The sequence below is a fragment of the Watersipora subatra genome, chromosome 10, assembly GCF_963576615.1.
Source record: "Watersipora subatra chromosome 10, tzWatSuba1.1, whole genome shotgun sequence".
Taxonomy (NCBI): domain Eukaryota; kingdom Metazoa; phylum Bryozoa; class Gymnolaemata; order Cheilostomatida; family Watersiporidae; genus Watersipora; species Watersipora subatra.
In genome coordinates this window covers 37,108,323-37,130,057 of record NC_088717.1, presented here as the reverse complement: position 1 = coordinate 37,130,057, position 21,735 = coordinate 37,108,323, and the positions used below count along the sequence as shown (strand labels likewise).

The 21,735-nt window shown below is 35.5% G+C and overlaps 2 protein-coding genes across 2 annotated transcripts in view; one reads left to right on the top strand and one right to left on the bottom strand.

Annotated features, from left to right (window-relative positions):
- Positions 1 to 21,735, bottom strand: part of LOC137405609 (helicase POLQ-like) — a 56,155-nt gene that overhangs the window by 29,117 nt on the left and 5,303 nt on the right. The window contains exons 4-9 of the mRNA XM_068091930.1: positions 20,998 to 21,172; positions 18,417 to 18,595; positions 17,579 to 17,779; positions 16,510 to 16,582; positions 16,072 to 16,169; positions 5,364 to 5,471 (exon numbers count right to left, since the gene is read on the bottom strand). Coding sequence (XP_067948031.1) covers positions 5,364 to 5,471; positions 16,072 to 16,169; positions 16,510 to 16,582; positions 17,579 to 17,779; positions 18,417 to 18,595; positions 20,998 to 21,172 — 834 coding nt within the window. The remainder of the gene's footprint in view (positions 1 to 5,363; positions 5,472 to 16,071; positions 16,170 to 16,509; positions 16,583 to 17,578; positions 17,780 to 18,416; positions 18,596 to 20,997; positions 21,173 to 21,735) is intronic.
- LOC137405610 (uncharacterized) lies at positions 351 to 15,525 on the top strand. Its single transcript, XM_068091931.1, has 5 exons — positions 351 to 478; positions 7,895 to 8,135; positions 10,351 to 11,719; positions 12,859 to 13,041; positions 14,399 to 15,525. The coding sequence occupies exons 2-5, from the start codon at positions 7,942 to 7,944 to the stop codon at positions 14,429 to 14,431; spliced, it is 1,779 nt and encodes a 592-aa protein (XP_067948032.1). The 5' UTR covers positions 351 to 478; positions 7,895 to 7,941; the 3' UTR covers positions 14,432 to 15,525.

Genomic DNA, 21,735 nt, shown 5'->3' with positions numbered 1-21,735 from the left:
TGCATCATTGAAGCTTTCCAGAGGGGCCTGGTCTACGCAACAAAACTTAATCGCTAATAAAAAGGGTGAGAATACAATTTACAGAAGGGAATAGTTGTTAGGTGAAACAATCTTGAGCTCTTAGCCTGCAAGTATCTACCTCGAGTGCCGTGACACTCACACGAGCCAAGCTAAAGGCAATAGCAATCTAGCGTAACCATGGAAACCTCATTGCAAATCTGAGATGCGCTGCAGAAGCGCTAGTAATGATAGACTTACTAAATGGCTAATTACCAGCGACTCGGTATAAATAACATCCATTTGTAATTAGTCTGTGATTACTAGGCATGCGTTACATCATAGATTATAAGGGCAGCCAGAGGGGAGCTCATATGAGTAGATAGTATATAGACAGGGGTGTGAGTGGAGTGTGTCTGTGAACAGCTGATAACAGCAGTACTGTAGAATAGGGACAAGCAGAGTGAACATCCCTGTGACGGTGAGTGGAGTGAAGAGACATTTACTGGTGAGGAGACAACTCTTACCCATTCTCAAATAATCGCTATATACGTTGCCTCTACATTATTATTATTCCGTCATAAAAATTTAGTATCCTAGTCTCGCAGTTATCTTCAAACCAGCTTGTCTTTCATTCTTACAACTCACACAACTTTATTGCCTAATTAAGGAAGTATTCGCTTTTTACAAGCATGCTAAACTAACTTCTAATCTTCTGCCAAGACATCTTAGCTTCAGGTCTTTTACAGATCATCAAAATTATGAAGCTGAAAGGTTGATATTACATAATTTTAATTAATATATAATAATACTTCTAATTCATAGACATGGAGGCAGAGAGTCAATAATGATACATTAAAGGTTGACTTGCAACAAAATTCACATTATAGTTATTTGATATCAAAACGTTCACCATGTCTTACTCTGCTGTGTTGTAAGTGCAAAATATGTGGAAATATGATTATAAGCTCTTAAAAGCTCAAAAACGAACAGTTAATCGCAGCCAACACAAAAACGCCGTAGGTTGGAATCCCTTTATTTCGATGACCTACTCAACTCGACATGGTTATTGTTTTGACAGGGGATGTTATTACGTGAAATGAAAGGCCAATTAAAGGCTCAATATAAAATGTCTCCTAGCACTAGTTTATGACAAACACTTCAGGTTCTAGAGGAAAGCCTTAATCAAATATAAATGCTCGCTACGTTACAGTTTCAGCTTGGTCTAATCGTCTAGTCGTAATCTGATCATGTGACTCATACTTCCTGCCAAATGGCGCGAACATATTCTGCAGCATTTTTCGACTATCACAGGCGATCAACAGGCTCCTCTTGTTTATCAGAGGATGATATGCACTCGTTCGAGCTACGGTTAAAAAATTGAAGTAATTGTTTTACTAGGTTTTGAGATATCAGTGCTCAAAGTGACAACATTACAATGATGATGAAATGATGAAAAGCCATGGTTTATGAAATATATTTGCGAAAAAATTTCACGAATGAGGTTGCATGAAAGTGTAAACGAAATCACAACGTGTTCAACTACGTCTCATTTGACCTGTTTTGGAGAGGGATGCCAACCTACGGCGATTTGGTGATGGCTGCGGATTAACTGTTCGTTTTTAGCTTTTAAGAGCTTGTAATCACATTTCCACATATTTTGAACCTACAACACAGCAGAGGAAGACATGGTGGATCTTTTGATACCAAATAGCTGTAATATGAACTTTGTGGCAAGTCAACCTTTAAGGTGGCTAGATACTCTCACAGTGACTTTAGCAAACATACTGAAGTCATAGTTAGATCGGTTGTCTGGACTATACAACACATCTGATATTCCCACAATTAATTGAAACCAAAACTTTGGTATGGGGCTCGTTGAGTGTGTTTTTTACACCATAGTAAACCCTATTCTAGGAGTCTACAATTGCTTTCTTCACAAGATTGGGCAAGTCAAAATAGATTTTCACGAACTTGTAAGCAAATATATGTTTGAGTCAAGCGTAACGAGAAATGAGACGATGAGAGGTTAAATAGCGGGGTGGTCTTAAGCTACCATCTACGGCAGTGGTTCTTAACCTTTTTCAGTGTATTTTCCACATTGGCAAATCACACATCGAGATTTCCCCCTCTCTAGCAGTCGAAAATTGTGGTATTTTTGCCTCTCTCAGATTGCAGGAGGAGGCTTTTCAGATAGCATTTTGCCATACAGTCAAAATAAATCAATTATTAATTGAACTGTGATAGAAATCATATTTTATGGATAGTTTGTCATGATATACTTTTTATTTATGGAAAAATAAAGTTCAAGATAAACACAACAATAGAGTAATTTAATTATAATAAAAACAGCACAGTACAAAGTTAGCAGTCATGATCGCTTAGTGGGCCCTCTGCTGCTGTTTATTTTTTACTAGCTCTGGTATGTTTGGTGTATGCTTGAGTGATGCCTCAGTAGTATGGTAGTGATGCATAGCTGATGCAATGTAAACTAAACATCCAATAAGCTGCTTGATACATCACCAGGCTTGGTTTCTGTATTAATACAGTTGTACCCAAAATAAAAGCATGTATCTGCACCATGTATGCGGTGAAAATACAGTACAACAGCTATATCCTAGCAATGCGCGTAATCGATATTCTCAATCTGAAGCTTGAGAATTTCCCACTTCTAATTTCCCACTGGTTAAGAACCCCAGATCTACGGAGTAATTCCTTGATAAACATCCTGCTACGCTACAAAACTATTTTCACTAGGGTGGACACAAGTGATTAGCTCTTAGGGCAGCCATAGACTGATGACGTTGCACTATAAATGTCTGGATTAAAAATAGTTGAGTACGCAGGCAGCATTTTGCTCCGATGCAAGCGTTGTGTGTTGAGCGCATGTTGTTGATGGTAATCACACTAGTTTTAACATACGGTAGACACTCGCCATTAATTTGTTCCAGTGTTGGCATCGTACGGTGAAAATTTTGTATAGATACCCATAGTAAATACCTAATGCAAACACCCTCTGGTAAAAACCATCAAAATTTGATATACGTATTGTGTATATTAAAATTTAGTAACAAAATAATACTTTAACCTGCAACAGTAACTTTAGTGAATTTAGTAGTTATGATCTGCAATAAAATCTAACTTTACGATATACAACATGAAGTACAAACTGTGAGGAGTTCTTACCTTTGAACCAGACGTAAGAATCATAAGCATTAAATTTAACTTAAATTTATTCAGCCTACTAAAAACATACTTGAGACTAAGCTCTAGTACGTATTTTAAATATTTTACTGAACTTCAACTTTTTCATCGCTAACATTTTATCACCTGTTTCCGGTTTTGTTTTCACAATGACGAATAACGCCGAACTGAGGGAGATTAAGTATTGTATACATTTCATACATTGTTAGAGAGGTTTCGGCAAATAGCATATCGGCATATCTGTTATTCCGACGTAACCAGCACACCGACTGCCAAATTTGAATTTCGAGAGCAATTTTTGGTGATATCCTTTGGCGAAAAATACTTCGTATGGAGGGCAAAAAATCGTAGTGCTCTACATCGGGGAGAGCAAAAAAATCGTATAACAGGGTCATTGTAACTCAAGATCGCACTGAATTGTTTGCCCTAAGAGTTCCGCCTGGTTCACGTTGAACACCGTTTCTAACCATGATTGAAAGTGCCTTTAAACTTAAATGTAAAACAATGAAGCCTATAGATATTCAAGATGCAAGCTTTTTTGGTGATTCGAGTGTCAGAAGCTTCTTTTCAAACATGAATGTCTCAAGGTTAACTGACAACATTTTAAAATTACATCAATTTATCTATTTATCCTTTATCTATATATATATTTCTCAAAGTATGTCCGTATGTATGTCGCATGTCTGTCTGCATTCCGGCTATAGCTATTATTAGAATAACTGCAGCTGGACAACAATGCTGACGCAATGTCATGGAGTACCGTCATTAGAAGCCTAGCAGCTTACTGCAATTTGCCATTGGCAATGTGCCAGACTAACAGCTTGAAAGTTACAGTTGTTTGACAAAGTTTTAAAACCTTTACAGTTGTTTTCATTTTTTCTCTTAATTTATTTAAACTACACAAAACACTTTTCTCATTATATGTAGTTTGAAAGTTAGAATTGTAAATTTTGTAATATGTTAAATACAAATAAATTTTCTGTCCAGACTTTTTTATTACCCTGGCAACGCCGGGTAGCACAGCTAGTAACAATATAAACACAATATTTCACTTTCCAGCAACGATTTTCATGCTGAAAGAACAAAAATATTCAAGATGCAAGCTCCAAGCTTTGACATAAAGAGGAAATTTCATCGACAAAACATAGACATGTGAATTACGATGCAAATGCTGACGATTAGTCAATTCATGAACATGAGATAAAAGCATTTCTGTTGGCCACTATTTGAATACATGATTGGTGTTGGTTTTCAAGCAGTGGTTAAATAATAACACCAATCGACTTGTGCATATCATCTTTGGAGCTCGCAAATGAAAAATTCTTCCTTTACAAAAATTGAAAATTCAAAAGATTGTTCATAAAAATTAGTCATTTTTCGAAGTCATCTGTTTAATACCTATCAATGCATCTGTTGCTTTCACAAATACGGATTTTCAACGGACCATTTTTAGATGATCTATCTTAAAAAATGGGCAATATTAATATAATATTGCCCATTATATATAAATAATGCTGCAGCCGTTTCCAGTTGATATTTTGCAAAAGACCACAAATCTTCCTTTCCATTTGTACAACCTAAAAATGTCGATAAAACCTCATATTTGGTAAAAATTATTATTAAAACCCATCTGTAATGTTATCCGCTGTTAATGAAATAATATTTTGTTCAATCTGTTAACATTTAAAAAGGGCCACAGGATAACTGAAGCAGAGCTATGAAGGTCAGAAGTTTCGGTTAAAAAAACAGGCAACATATAAAAGTCCTTAAGTTAGCAACAGAAAGGCTTTAGTCATGCTTAATTAGGTTTAGCAAGGAGCAATCAGAGCTTTCATTTGATTACGAAATTTAGTGCTAGTCAATGAAATTGTCACATGATTTTGTTGCAACCGAGTTATTTAAATACTTATGTTGAACGGCTAAAATTGAACTCTCCTAAATTAAACGAAAACAATCAAGGACGTGAAATTTGCGATATCATGATACATTTTAGTGAGTTTGATTGAATTGTTTATTAATAGCGAATGGAGTTATCACTTTGTGTTCTCCTTATCATTGTTTATCCTCATCATTCCTACAAACTGGTTGCTGCTGTTGAAATACGCAGACTGGTTGAGTTGCTGTGTGACCAGCCCTCTCGACAACAATTTGCATAGACCTACATTATAATTGAGGGTTCTGGAGTGCTTGAGTTTTTCCTCTATAGGCAGCGGCCTCGGGTCCACCTTAAATAGGTCCTCTCCCATCTTCACATACTCATCCAATTCCACCTACAATCCATGTCAGCTGTCAACTACAACTCATTTACACGTAGCAGATATTAAAATTAGTGAGGGCTTTTCTTAGACGCAAAGGGGTGTCTATTAGACAAAATAAGGCACAATTGACAAAAAGCAGAGAGTGACAGCTGAACCAAGCAGCAATGACGATAAATGCTTTTAAAAGCTAAGATAGATTTTTACTCTGCGATTGATTCTCCTTGGCTTTAGCGCATACAACACATTCAGAGACTCTACTTCTATCATTTGTGTCTTAGCGCAATTGAGAGTTACATGTAAGCATATACCATATACCATTGTATGCTCATTTATAGCATTGAAACTTCAGTTTATTGGAGCCCTATGGTCAAGAGTAATTCAGCTCTGTTATACCCTGAGTACTGTGCGTATCTTCAGAGATTGGTAAAAGATACTTGTAATAACAAATATAAATCAGGAATTGTATAAATTAGAATATCAGCAGAGTATCTATACACTAAATGTATTTTATTACACTTTGTTAAGATAATAATAGATCTTTCACCGGGCTTTGACAATCTACTGTTTCAGCCTCAAATACTTCACACAAAGTAATAAAGACATTTAAATCTCTCAAACAACAACAGATGTTTACGCTCAGACCGAAACGTTATAAAACTGAAATATTGATAACAATTTAGTAAATGTGCATGTGAAAATCTTTTAGTTACCTTCTCATCCCAGTAATTGCTTATTTTTTAGTAGTCATACTTTTGCTCTTTTGACGTCTTAAAGTTGTTGATACTTTTATACTTCTATTTTTTATATACTTGAATAAAAACCTCAAAAACATATTAATATTATAAGAATGAGTCTTTTATCAGTGCAGTTTATCATAAAATGGTGCTCCGTTATTTCATTACTAAACGATAAAAAAGCAGTTACCAAGATTAATGACCTAGAGTACAACTCTTGGGAAACCTCAGAGCCTGTTGCAAAATGTAAACACTTCATTAATTTTCTAGATTTATCTATCAGATGATTCCCAAATATGATCTATCTATGTATCATCTGAATCATGTCTGGTGTGCGTAACATAACACTCGTTCTAGTAAATGCCTTCTCTCTAGTCTATATAACATACCACTTATTCCAGCAAATGCCTTCTTTGTAGTGTATATAACGTAGTAATACTCATTCTAGTAAATGCCTTTTCCCTAGTTTGTGTAACGTAATACTTATTCGAGTAAATGCATTCTCTCTAGTGTAGGAAACGTAATACTCGTTCCAGTAAATGCCTTCTCTCTAGTGTATATAACGTAATACTCGTTCTGGTAAATGCGTTCTCTCTGATGTGTGTAACGTAACAATTACAGTCCAGAAAATGTCTGTCATGGTTCACAACCTTCACTCTTCTTTATGCCACACAATTTTTATCATATTCTCTTGACAGCTGTTTTACATGGCGCGTGCCTTGAAATAGGTCCCATAATATCATATGTCTTTTAGTTCTAGATTTTCTGCTTGTCTCGAAAAATACTTTTGTAGAATTGAAAATAACTGCTAAAATAAAAGATAACTAATTAAATAATAAAATTAAATTAGTAAGGGTAATTAATTAGTAATAAAATTAAATAACTGTTACTCAGCATACGGTCTGCTTCATGGTTTAACACGAGCAGCAAGGTCAAAGAGACAATGACTTGTTAGTGAGTGCCATTAATGTATTAACAGATCGATGAAGACATGATGACGACAGGACAGAACGAGTGATTACACTACCCAAATAGAAAAAAAGGCTATTTCAACACATTACCCAAATTTTTTAACTCTTTGGCAAAACTATATTTGTAAAAATGCTTTAATAAATTGTGCTGTCTCGCTATATTAGGTGTGTGAGGGGCGGATGTGAGGGGCGAATGTGAGGGGCGGATGTGAGGGGCGGATGTGAGGGGCGCATGTGAGGGGCGGATGTGAGGGGCGGATGTGAGGGGCGCATGTGAGGGCGGATGTGAGGGGCGGATGTGAGGGGCGCATGTGAGGGGCGCATGTGAGGGGCGCATGTGTTTAAAAGAATCCTTTGCTATTAGTTTCCAGTCAAGTACAAACTATTCTTTAAAAATATTTATAAACTTGACGTTGAGCATTCTTTATTACCATAAATTAATTATCCTTTGGATTATTATTTACCACAACAGCATATACCTACAGTATATACATCTATATAGACTGTAACAGAAAGAGACAACAACATTTTCTTGTAAATCTACCTATAGGCCTATACAAAACAATGCTTAGGAGGAAATTTCCTAATAAACACCGCCGTATTCAACAAACAACATTCCACACAAGTATGACTCATCCTATGCCAAAAAACAGCAAGATGATGTCAGATATGCATAAAGAAACCTGCATAAACTAGAATATATCTTTGTATTATATGATTGTTTGTTCAGAGAAGTTGGCAACATTACGAGTGACTGATAAATGAGATTGCATAGCCATGACACATGGTTACCATAGCTACCGATGGATACAAGAGATCCCAGTGAGACATGAGCAACCGTCAAGAGGTCACCATGTGAATCAAGGAGGCGAGACAAATCATTACGATGACAGTCAGTCAATAGCGTCATTTGCAAACGCCAATAAACCAAATATGCTAGTGCATTCTGGAACTGGACAGCAGACGAGGAGGTTCGTATAATTTGTATATTTTGTTGAAACTATTCCTGGTATATACAAAATTGTGCTCAAACTTCAGAGAATTCTTATTTATCCATATATTGCTGCATGAGATTGAGAATTTTGTTAAAGAAATCCTGTTGTAATTGGTTGAAAGTGATCCACAGAGGGCGAACGGTTGGAGATGTTGATTAGCGATGAAAGATTAACACAGACAAGTTGACAAGTGTAGCAGGTGAAAATTGTGCCGACAAACATTGGCATTTCAAATACGCGGATAATAAAATACATATCCTAATTCTGTAGTTTTTTTATATTTGTTGGACTATTTTCGTTCAAAAAATATAAAATAGCGAATATTTAGAGATACAACAAAAGATTTACCAGAAAATGCTAGTTGAATTGAAAAAAAATCAAAATAATTTTCTTGTTGACAAGCTTGACGAACACTAATATGTGAGCTGTAGGTAGCTAGAGTCAATGTAACCATTGTCATGAGCATCGATTGCACTAGAGTTCACTCTGACTATAGTTGACACAGATACATTACAAACTATGTAGGTCAATTCATGAGGTCAAATATCACTCATAAGCAGTGGGAGGCTTTTTATGAATAATATTATTAACATTCAAGTATCCATTGCTAGTATTATAGTTATCTAAATATAAAATTAACTTTGGTATAAGGAGTTTGGTACGTAACAATCTATCCCCTCTCTAGGAAAAAAGACTATTACAAACATCTTATTAAGCATTAGCTCTATCCTATCAAAACGGTACAGTTACTGATAGAATTGATTAAAATAATGTATGGTTACCTGCTTGCAAATTACTGATAAATATTTGAGTCCTGTCAACTTAGATAATCTCTTCACTTTAACCACTAGCTGTACCAAATCCAGCAGCAAGACAATGCACATTATGCTGATTTTTCATGTCGTACAACAATTACACTTAAAATTTCTAGCTGACAAGTCATTTTTACTAGATTTCTAGCTGAGAAGTCATTTTGACTAAATTTATAGCTGAAAAGTCATTTTGACTAAATTTATAGCTGAAAAGTCATTTTTACTAAATTTATAGCTGAGAAGTCATTTTTACTAAATTTATAGCTGAGAAGTCATTTTACTAAATTTATAGCTGAGAAGTCATTTTGACTAAATTTATAGCTGAAAAGTCATTTTGACTAAATTTATAGCTGAAAAGTCATTTTTACTAAATTTATAGCTGAGAAGTCATTTTTACTAAATTTATAGCTGAAAAGTCATTTTTACTAAATTTATAGCTGAGAAGTCATTTTTACTAAATTTATAGCTGAGAAGTCATTTTTACTAAATTTATAGCTGAGAATTCATTTTTACTAAATTATGGAAAAAAGATTAAGGTTGTTTAGAGATTCATCTTTGCAGATGATTTTCGTCTAAAGATCACAAATAATCAAATCACAGAATATGAATTTTAGATCGAGAGTGAGATGAGTGAGACCGAGAGTAGTGATTTTGTATCAGTAAAAAATAATTATACTCATACATTATTTTAGTTACTCGACAAAAGATGAACCGATTGTAAAACAGTCAATCGCTTGATTAGATTATTCGCACGAACATTAGGAGAATGCTCATAAAACAGAGGCAACATCTACGTAAAGACTGTACATAGATTTGAGATTCCCTATACAAGCAGCCCTAAAATGCTGCATAACCTCTGATTTGTTACATAATAGCTGATGAAGCCCCTATGTTCTATTGAACTATGGTGATATGAAAGAATCTATTAACGCTATATCATAAAGCAGTCTTTTACGAAAAGGAAACACAATTCAGGGCATCTAAAACATTAGCCTTTCTGTAACTTGATAAAATGCGCATAACCATTTTGCTACCAAAGGGAAAGCATCTTCAGTCTAAACAAGCTAACTGGTGACATGTGTATGCAAGTCTAGTCCCCTAAATGCTTCAACCAATCACCAGAGATTTTCAGAATGGCAACTGTTTCAAAAAGACCCGAATGGCCTGACATTTGGTGATGGTAAAACAAGGACTCAGATTCGTATAATGGCGTCAGCAGTTTTTCTACATAACTGAGTTTATTAACACTTTTCAACGTAAAATGTGAAATTTACTTGTGATTACGCCAATGCATTTATTGTCTGCACATTTCTCAGCAAATTCAGTACATGAAATTTAACCTTCCAAACAGTCACTAGTACAGAGTATACTATTTGCAGACTGAGATTGATGAGACATCCTGAAGTTTTAGAAAATCAAAGCAATCAAAACTATTCATCGAAGATTACACTACAGCCTAGGAAGAACTTAGCATTGCAACAACAGAGTACAGCACCCAGAGGTCAACTCGCTTTGACGAACCTAAAAACTTGGGAAAGTACAGGAAGTTTAGCGGGACATGATTCTCCAACATATGAGAATGTTAGAATAGAGAGATCTTTCAGCCATCCCAGAACCACACACTCGGTAGACCATCTTCAATCTCGGCAACCAGTTCTTCGCAATAGCGCTAACAACAGATCTCTAGCTAAACAAATGTCTATTATACCTGTTATGCCTATCACAGAGATACAAAGCAGAGAAAAGCCAAGTTTAGTCAAACGCCATAGCGCCAATCCATTTCATCATCCATTCTTTTACTCTAGTGATACAGAAGAACAAGGATATGGTACGGCAACTGCGGCAGAAACAGCCAAAACAAAAAGAACACAAGGAGCTCCCAAATGTCCAAACGTAGAGGAGAAACCAGGATCACAATATGATAACGAAACAGAATTTTTTACAATTTCAGCACAAAAGCCTACATTGTTGTATAAACCATCCGTTGAGACCAGCTACCCTAAAATTCCAGTCTTAAACACCATCCAAAGAAATGCAACTAGCAAACCTCCTCTCCAGCTTAAGAGGTCAACACCAAAACAAACAGTAGAAAAAACTAAACCATTAAAAAACCACATACCATCGACACAACCTGAAAAGCATTTAGGAACTCTGAGCCGACAACATATCATAGTAGATAGGCCAGTTGATGATGGTATAGTTTACACAGAAATCAAACCAGACACATTAAAAAGAAACAGCAGAGCATCAGAGCGCCCAAGCACAAGAATGAGATCAAGAAGTCCTAGTCCCATTATCTATGCCGAAATCGAACCCTCAGACAACCACGAACGGCTGCGCAAGTTTCCAATGCAAAATAATTATAGACATAACAAGAAAGTGTTTCCATCCTCCAATAACGAACAGTATATGCCAGTTACACAGAAAGAAATTAATTCTCTGAGATTTTCGTCACGAAAACATCAAAACAACAAAAATCTCTTTGATCAGCAGGATTCTCAATCACAAAATCCAAGCGAATACTCAATTTCATTAGGAACTCCGAGATTGGAATTGAGACGGATGAAAAAAGCTTATGACAACAACAATAATCAACTTCGACAAAAACACAGTGAGGAAAATGAAAAGACAAAGCCATTTCCCAACAGTTCCAGCTTAGAACAGATGCTGAGCGATTCAGGCTCATCTAAGAAAAGTGGAACAATCAAATCAGTATTGAAAGCCCCTTCTGACAAGTTCCCCAACATGGTAAGGCGATATAGTCTATTTTGTGTAGCTAATAAGTTTTAATCTAAAACAAGGCATCATGAACAGCTTGTTTAATCTAAAACAAGGCATCATGAACAGCTTGTTTAATGTGAATTTGCATGAAATTTAAGTAGATTTTATCAGAAAGTATCAGTACTTTTCTATTATCTGCGGCTGGTTTTGATGTTTGAGGTGGTCTGATTGCCAGGATGTTTCAAGAATAAAATCGATAAAATGCTCAGATAAAACAAAAGTGTGACTATCACGTCTATAATGGTAAAGAGACCAACAGAATAGAGACACAATGCTTCAACTTGAACACAATAGTTGATACCAACTATAATAACTAGTGACACCATTTCCTAGTTGATACTAACTATAATAACTAGTGACACCATTTCCTAGTTGATACTAACTATAATAACTAGTGACACCATTTCCTAGTTGATACTAACTATAATAACTAGTGACACCATTTCCTAGTTGATACTAACTATAATAACTAGTGACACCATTTCCTAGTTGATACTAACTATAATAACTAGTGACACCATTTCCTAGTTGATACTAACTATAATAACTAGTGACACCATTTCCTAGTTGATACTAACTATAATAACTAGTGACACCATTTCCTAGTTGATACTAACTATAATAACTAGTGACACCATTTCCTAGTTGATACTAACTATAATAACTAGTGACACCATTTCCTAGTTGATACTAACTATAATAACTAGTGACACCATTTCCTAGTTGATACTAACTATAATAACTAGTGACACCATTTCCTAGTTGATACTAACTATAATAACTAGTGACACCATTTCCAATGTATTTTTCTTCTGAGCAATTTAAACACTAAAGTTTTATTAATTTTAATCTTGAAACATCCATCCAATCAGATCACTTCCAACATCACAACAATCGCAAATGATGAGAAAATGCCAACACTTCTGATAAAATCTACAAAATTTTTGTGTAAGTTCATTTTTAAGGCAATATGTTGATGATAGAGATTAGATGACAAAACAGTTGATTATCACTTTGTTAGAACACTCATAAAATTAAGTTGTTGAATGGACACTAGCATAATGTATAGCAAATGTCAAGCTAGATCATTAATATCTTCATTGCAGGGAGATGCTCGAGGACTACAACGCTCTCCCAAAAGAGTAACAATCAAGGAACAAGAAAGTCAAGCTTTATCTAACTTGCATCCAAGCTTTAGAAGTAACCCTTCCAAAGGCTTTACTCGACCCATCCCAAGATCAAACCCTCAGATACCTCCAAATTACATAAGTCCGGACAACCACTTCAAGGTAATCTCATCCGACAATTCCTTCTCATAGTATTAAGCTAATGCCTTGTTAGTTATTAAAATTATCGCAGTACCTGGCAAGTATTTGCAACGAAAAAGTGTTTAATAATTGGAAATCGTGTTTGTGGAACTTTTCACTAGAATGTTGGTAGCCTACCGAGAATGCTTCAGAGAGTGTATTTAGACTAGCACATATTGAAAACAGCATGTACTCAAGTAATTAGAAGAACTTATAAACCGCTCCATAGAATGTTACGAAAGATGGTGAATGAAGGTAACAAATAAGACTAACAATTAGCCCTTAATGAGTTGTACCATAGTAACTCAATCAAGTTTTTGGTATGCTTTAAGCTTGTTAAACAGGATTTGCAAAGCCAAAGGAATTTTCATCAGCATGAAGAATCAGTCTCTGAGTCATTGTGTCAACTCGCTGTACCTAGATCTTTACATACATGCATTTAACGTTTTTTGGCGGTCCCAGTCAAAACAGGTTTCATAAATACAGCTGATACAGGCTGTCATGCCCTAATTTTGACTGAAGCTTTTGATCACTCAAGTCCATATACTCATTCATGCTTACAGTAGGCTGTTACTAGTAATACTACCTATCGATATCTGCGCGCAGTGGACCTCTTACTACAACTGTTTGCAAAGCACAGATTAGTTGATTGAAAAAAATTTACATGAACAGATGTTCCTACAACGTAAATAATCCGTTCCGGGTCTGTTTACATTACAGGGAATTTACGTTATAAGAACAGTAAACTACATGTAAATTGCCTAATCTGTTCTAAGGTCTTCCCAAACTCAGCTTTGGCCTTTCAAAAAGGAAAAAAAACTAGACTTAGTTCTTAATATTTAATCATTAATGACTGTACAGTGACTGTACAGTGACTGTACAGTGACTGTACAGTGACTGTACAGTGACTGTACAGTGACTGTACAGTGACTGTACAGTGACTGTACAGTGACTGTACAGTCACTGTGCTATTATTAGTTTGCATCGACAATTTGTCTCTTTTTTCTCATCACCTCCACTCGGTTTAGGGTTCCAGTAATTCCAGTTCATGATTGCAGTAATTTTACGATAAGTTAAAGAGGCGCACATCTTCAATATCAATTTAAATGGACTTTATTTTAAACTGTTCTTTCTATACTTATTTTAGACTTTTTTTGAGACTTTTTTCTAGACTTTTTCCAACAGCAAGATATATATGCTGCTAAAAGCTTCACATAAATTCTTTACGTTATAAAGAATCTATGTTATAGGAAGTATACGCTATCAGAGCATCTACTGTATATTAAACACGCCGAAGCTTGTAGAAAGGTATTTAGCATATTTGCTCTTATAATTTCAGGTGATCAACAGGAGGGTGGTGAGAGCTGTTTGACAAGAGAAACCTCAAAGGAATGCAAGCTATACATCAAACTCAAAAAGACTGCTGCTCGTTCTATATATAAAAATGTTTTCCCTACATAAAAAACTTGGCAAGGTTTTATGTTTATACATATCATAGGCTCATTATTGATGATGCGCTATACAATAAGTTGGACTTTATGTGTTGTAATTATAAGTAAGTGCGTCTTGGTGCTCAGCATTCTCTCTATACAACAATGTATGCAATAAGTGCATAGCGCAGGTTAAATATTTGATGTATCTCATCACTGTGAAACACACGAACTTGCCATCTAATAAGAACTACGTACAGCGCCATCAGAAATTATGAGACCACCTCACATTTTAAGAGAAATTTACTAGGAGCAATGATTTACTGCCTTAATTATGCTAGAAACAATTACAAACCATATAGCACTTGATGCAGAATTTTCTAGCGATTAATATAGAGTGAGTTTCCAATTATCAGAAGTTGACAATTACTTTTTTAATAAAAATGTGTATGCAGCTGACCTCGATGAAAATCTAAAAATAGCCTGGTTGAGAGCTTATTGTATTCTCGACGACTAAATTTCGTGATAATTTGAACAACTCTTGTAATAACTGGATGTACTGAAAAAGACCATTGATGGTGTGAAAAGTGGCTGGATTACCATTAATATTAGGATAACATGATTACACTTCTGATGACACTGATTCTATCGTTTCTGCTATTAATTGTGCCTGAGAGGCATTGATTTTGCTAGAACAAAGAAAGAATCTTTGCATCTGCAGTAATTAAATGGATTAACATGGCTCCAACGAAAGTGCCAAGATGACCAAAGATGTGAATTCTTGGGTGGTCTCATAATTTCTGACAGCGCTGTAGGTAGTCACTACAGAGAGTTCTAAGGATATCTTTCGACTATTTCTAGAAATATTTTACCTTAAATCCAACAATTTTCATTCATCTAAATGGTGGTTTGTAATCTCGATAGTTATTACTAAGGCAAGACATGATTATCTCTACACAAAACTTAAAAAGTGTATAAATTACTAGCTGGTGTTAGCATTTCATGTTCGTATTTCAAAGAAGATTTGCTTGAAATAAACTACCTTTCGAGAAATATGTATGGGAGTAATTTACTATAAACCGAAAAACTCTAAAATTCTTATCAACAAACTTCAACTACCCTAGGACACTTATATTTCGCTAGTATTTAGTTTCATGAGTAGCATACAGAGTAAAATTTCGCTGCAACTTAATTTCGCAGCTCTGATGAGTGCGAAAATATAGTAATGTGAAAATAAATGCAGTGGAACAAACATAATTAGATTCCTCAGGTCCAGTTCACAAAAAAGAAAAAAATTTCAATTTGGAACTAGTTTGTAATTGTGAACCTCAGGTAAAATTGAGTGGGCGAGATCGATAATGCAATTTGATCGCTTGCTACCATTTGTTTCTTGAACTATCAATGAACAAAGCTATTTAATTTCGCGTTTTCGCTCGTTCGTTATGATAGTTTAATTGGGCTCATGAAAGTTTGGCAAGAGGATGACTCCGCGAAAACGCGAAAGTTAGATGAGGCGAATACAAAAGTGTCCTAGGGTAGATAAGGATTAAATTATGACAGAACCTTTGCACGTATTACTCACCGGCCTGTAGTCATTACTGTAGACCTCAGCGTTAAGAAACCTCGCTAAGTCATCCATATTGTTCAGAGTTGCGCTCATTCCTATAAGCTGTGTGTTTCCTGTTTACGTAAACCGAGAAAAAGAAAATACCTGAAACCTAATAGTATGCAAATAGCCTGCATTCAACAACACTACAGGCATGTTAGACATAGCTGATGATTGTTTTCAAGGAAGTAAGATGCAACATAGCAACCATAAACAAAATGTAGCTATCATATCCATAGATCATCATATTTAAAAAGTATTTCACAATTGAATACATGCAGTTTTCATAAACTACTTGACTTTATATGGCAAACAACAAAAAGCCCATGACTTCAAGGGGGCAGGCAATTCCTACTAAATATTGCACAGAAATAAAACTTAGTTTAAAAACTATAGGCTCTCCATAACACTCACTATTAGCTAGAAGCAGCTTGGTCAAGGACATTTCAAGGGTCGCTCCACGCCCCGCCTCACCCAGCATGTGCAGCTGCAAATAAATAAACCTTGCTATATTATAGCATCAGCCACAAAGTAAAAGCTTAGCTGAGCAATGCTGGATTAACCGAGTGGAATATCTGAAGGTCATCAGATGCGTTCACTAATTATTTTAAAAGGATCGCCGCAGAAAAATCCAGACAGAAAAATAAAACTATTTACATTCTCTGGAAAACTATATATAGCCAGCTATGCTTTTATTCTCATCACTACTCCAAGACAGTCATGTTCGGCAATATCTGAGTGGAGAGCTAGGCATTGGCCATTTATCATGCATAATAGCGTAGCCCATTAAATCTAATAGAATTAACAAAACTTTGTTCTAGAACAATCCATTGGCAATATATCAACTTGTAAGTACATAACCTACTAACAACATCAATGATATATGTTATTGCTAGAAGCCATTATCACACATTCCACAAGTTTCCGTCAAGTGATGATAACTCCAAAATTCGGTCATGCAACACAATTTGGTTTGCATACAATCAAAACGTAACTTATAATGAATGGCATAGTTATTTTAATGTCAAAATTTAAGTTGCATTAAATGATCCTGAATAGAAACGTAGACATGGTGTGATGACAATGATGCATTCGAACTATGAATATATGAAGACAACTTCTCAATATTTCCATTCAACTTGTAAGGAAATTTAAAAGGTATGATATGATGTGAAAGCGTAAGGTTTTGTGCACTTTAAATTAGCTATTTCATAAAAGTTCTATTATTTGGAAAAATGAATGAAGCTTTTTTCTAGAACAATCCACTAGCAACATCAACTTGTAAGGACATAATCTACTAACAGTATCACTGATCTACATGATAGCTAGAGCATTATTACACATTCCTGGTTTCTGTTCAGTGATGATAACTCCAAAATTTGGTCATGCACTAGTGGATCAACAATCGCATGGTTCCCAAAACCTTAGTTTATTTAGAGATCTCTATTTCAAAACAAGATGCAAGCCATAAGCGCCAGCTTACCTCGTCAACAACACATAAACCGATGCTCTCCAGCCTGTTCACCTCTATCAAACTATTGATCAAGCCATTAGCTTTCTCTATAGTTGCAACATATAAGCTCTTTCTCTTCTGTCGCTTCTTTGGAGGGTAGCTCCCTCGACTCCCCGCATACTCCTCTACCAAAAAGTCTAGTTCCACAGCTAACTCAGACATTCCCCTAATCTGCATTAAATGTACAGCAGATAAATTATAAATAGGAACAAGGATCTTAACACAAAAGAGAAGAAACAATATCATAACTTGTTACACCTCAGCATGTACAGACGGCTCAGACAAACAGGGTTATGATCCAAAAGTGTTTTAATTAAGTATTATTATGCTAATCGAAGATGAAATTGAGCCGCAAGTGACAAAACCATTTTGAGATGAACTAGATTATAATATAAACATTATAGATATAAATATTAAAGTTATATATTTTCTAAAGTTGACTAAAATTTGGGTTGGTAGCTGTAGAATTGCCTATGAGAATTATAGAGCTGTCTGAAAAACATAGAGCTGTTTTTGACATGCATAGAACTACAGTAATGATGTAGTACATGCAGTCATTACTGTAAGTAATGAAAGTGCATGTTGTCACAAACTTGGTTAGACAGGTGCTAAAGTTGGGTTTTTAAAGCCTAGAATTGAGCGTTAACATGTAAATGCATAGAAAACATAAAAATAAAACTGCTGTGAGATTGCTATCAAGATTAAAAAATGTGGTGACAATACTAACACAAAAGTGGCACAACACATTAGAATTGAGATAACTTCATGTTACCATAAAGAGAGCTATACACTGAAAATCGTACCACACCTTTTCTTGCACAAGAGACACAAAGGGGAGTATAAGTATGCAATCCTTCCTCCTCAACAAAAGTTCCCTGAGAATAAGAATTTCGGCAACAAGAGTTTTGCCGCCGCTTGTTGGGCATGTGTAGATGAGGTTTCGCCTTTCCCGTAGCGATGGCAATCGCAGACAGGTGTCCTGCCAATCTATAAAACGTAGATTGAAAGTTTGATTAATTCACTACAAACATGCTGACAGTGTTGCTGTTGGAGGATAAATATAGTGCAACTATGTTGGTATATGAAAGTCTCGCAGAGCTTAGCCTTAGCCTTAGCTCTTAGCTCGTGTACAGAAGTGCAAGGGAGTTTTTAACTTGTATAGCAACGATGCTTTAAACCTTTTCTTAGTCAAAGCATGTCAAGGCACAAGCCACACAGTCTCAAAGATGTCACTAGTCAACAGCCTTAGAAAATAACTAATTCAAGCTGATATATCTAGTTGGAGGACATAGTGACACGATACTACATGTCATAAACAAGCGAGATATCTCAACCTTTCACAAATACAGACAAATATTATGAAAAACTCAGGCTATCCCAGCAATTGTATTAGCTGATGGTTGATTGCGGGAAAGTCATCTGCCACAATATTTCCAAACTAGAGATATAGTTGCAGATATGGACTCGAGTGGTGAACAGGTCTAGTTTTTTAACTCTTGAATCTTTTTTGTTAACTTTCACGGCAAACATTCACCATATTTTTTACCACAGACTTGATAAAAGCAGATTAGTGCAAAAAGTGCATCAAATAGATCCGGCAGCTTATCAAATCACAAGTCCAGCCTCCGGTGACAGGTCAACCCTCAAGTGACAAGCCAAACCTCAATTGGCAAGTCCAACCTTAACCCTTTCGTGGGCAGTGCGACGTTTTTGTCGCTTTGCGATACGGCTGCTAATGGGCAGTGCGACGTTTTTGTCGTTTCGGTAACGTATTTTATTATTGCCGTTTCTGGTTAGCTAAATGCTGTTTTTTGTTTACTTTTTTTACCAATAGCAAGCTACGATATAGTAGTTTCAGTTAGCCTCAAAAATTGACTTCAAGGTTGAAAAAAAACGATCGTTTTTAGCAGTGATTAATAAATAAACTTTCGAAAAAAATTAGAAAATTGTTCTAAATAATTTATCAACTTTTATTTTCCTTGCTTCGGTTTTAGCTTTTATTTACCGAATTTTTTGAGTTTGACTTTAGTTTACCGTCATGGCGACTTCTAAAAGAACCTCCCGAGATTATTTTCATAAAGCAAGTACTAGTACCGAAATTACTAAGAGATTCAGAGATGACAGTGACTTTTTAGATTTAGTAGCAAGAGATGACAGTGAATCAGGTTTGAATTGTGATTGTAATGACTTTACATCTGGAAGTGACAGTGATGAAAAGGCTGGTAGCAGCAATGATGAGGATGTGAGTAGGAGTGATGCCAGTGCCTGGAAGAATATAACCAACATAAACAGAGATAAATCTCCTACAATTCAGCAGTTTATAGCAGTGACAGGCCCAGTATTTACTCCAGTAGATGCTCAACCAGTAGAGTATTTTGAAAAGTTTTTTCAGCCTGTCAATCCAGGAAGTACATTTTTGTGGTAGCTCTTTGTTACACGAATAAGTACATGGTGCAAAGACTGTGATGTGGGCCTTTGTAAAAGAGAATGCTTTCGAAAATATCATTCGTAAATAGACAATTATTATGAAAAGCATATATTTTATGTTATAAATTTTTATTTGTTTATAATATATATATATGCCTATGGACATATACATGTATACATATGCACCTTTAAACATAGAGATATGCACATAATAACACACAGAAAAGTGTATGAACCTTTTGGAAAAAATTGATTTTTTGGAAAATTAATTCGCCCATGGGAGTCTGATTTAGTTTTGAAAATTCGCCCACGAAAGGGTTAAGTGACAAGTTAAGCTTTGAGAGACAAGTCTAACCTCAAGTAACAAGTTCAACTTCCAGTGACAAGTCAAACCCCAAGCAACAAGTCAAACCCCAAGCGACAAGTCAAACCTCAAGTCCGACGTCAAACCTTAAGTCAGTTTTTGAAGGTATAATGCAAGACACAAGTAAAACCATTTGGTAAAGTCCTAAGCATCCATGTACTTATCAACCAGAGAGCAGAGTTTTAATTGACTCCACTCTCATCTTATCCTGATCACAAGGTTTTGGTGAGCTCTTATTGGATGTCTAATATCTACTACAATAATAGAGTAAACATATGCTTTCCTAGATTGATATTATAAGAAATGATATAGTATAAGTAATATACTATAAGTAAGTGATATAGTATAGACCGGTTGCTAATCCACTAGCATAGACCTGCCTCAGGTACTTGGTAAGATGATAAGGCTTACCTATTGTTGCAAAATCGATGAGACATTTGGAAAGATACCTAATACTTGTTACTTGCATATATGTCTTCATATATGCAGCCACCTAGCCTTTTTATCATAGAGTAATTTACCTAATATCTATAACATTTTTTGACAACAACTATAATAGAGTTATCTGACATGTATACTAAGATTGCTTGATACATACCATACAGCTTTTTAATACCCCGCAGTCGTTCCAAAGCTTCTCGCACCGAGTCTGGCAGCCCATAAAAGCCGGTATCCATTGATGGCATCAAGTCAGTTAAACAATCTTTCTTGACAATAGAGTCAGCTAGCTTCTTTACATGATCCAGCCTATCCTTCTGCACATCTTGGGTTACCTGCCGCAGTCAAAACGAAAGGTGGAATCGTCCTCTCTAATATACTTGTATTGGCATAATAAAAACTGCAATTTTTTTAGACTTACAGATCAGAACTTTGAATAGCTACTATATATTTCACTGAAATGACATGAATCAAGAAAAACATGAGTGAATATTAGTGCAACGTTTACTATGTGTTTATGGATGTATAATAGATCAAAATAGTTATAACAAGGATTTTAAATTGCCCATTGTTAATCTTTGTTAAAGTAACTTTCCTGTGTCGTGAACAATTAAACAGCTAATCCAATTGAAAATGAGCTTTGCAAGCTCGTACCAACTTTTGTACAAATAAATGAAGTCACAACTTCCATTAACGTCGTTAACCATCGTTACCATGAGCAGCACAAGGCAGCTCAGAGCAGCATTTGCGTATGGCCAAGAGCCTCGTGGTACGGCTTTATTAGGCTTCATACAAAACATTTATGATTAGTGAGTAATTAACCAATTGGACCATCGTTTCTGTACTTGAATAAAAATAAACAACCATCTGCCTGCATTGAGCCAATAGAAAGTATGTT

Bases quoted from the DNA above. Each gene is read 5' to 3' on its own strand.
- LOC137405610 (XM_068091931.1), top strand. From the start codon at position 7,942: ATGACACATGGTTACCATAGCTACCGATGGATACAAGAGATCCCAGTG. The intron at 8,136-10,350 runs GTTCGTATAATT...TACTATTTGCAG, and splicing joins ACTGGACAGCAGACGAGGAG to ACTGAGATTGATGAGACATC. The intron at 13,042-14,398 runs GTAATCTCATCC...TTATAATTTCAG, and splicing joins GTCCGGACAACCACTTCAAG to GTGATCAACAGGAGGGTGGT.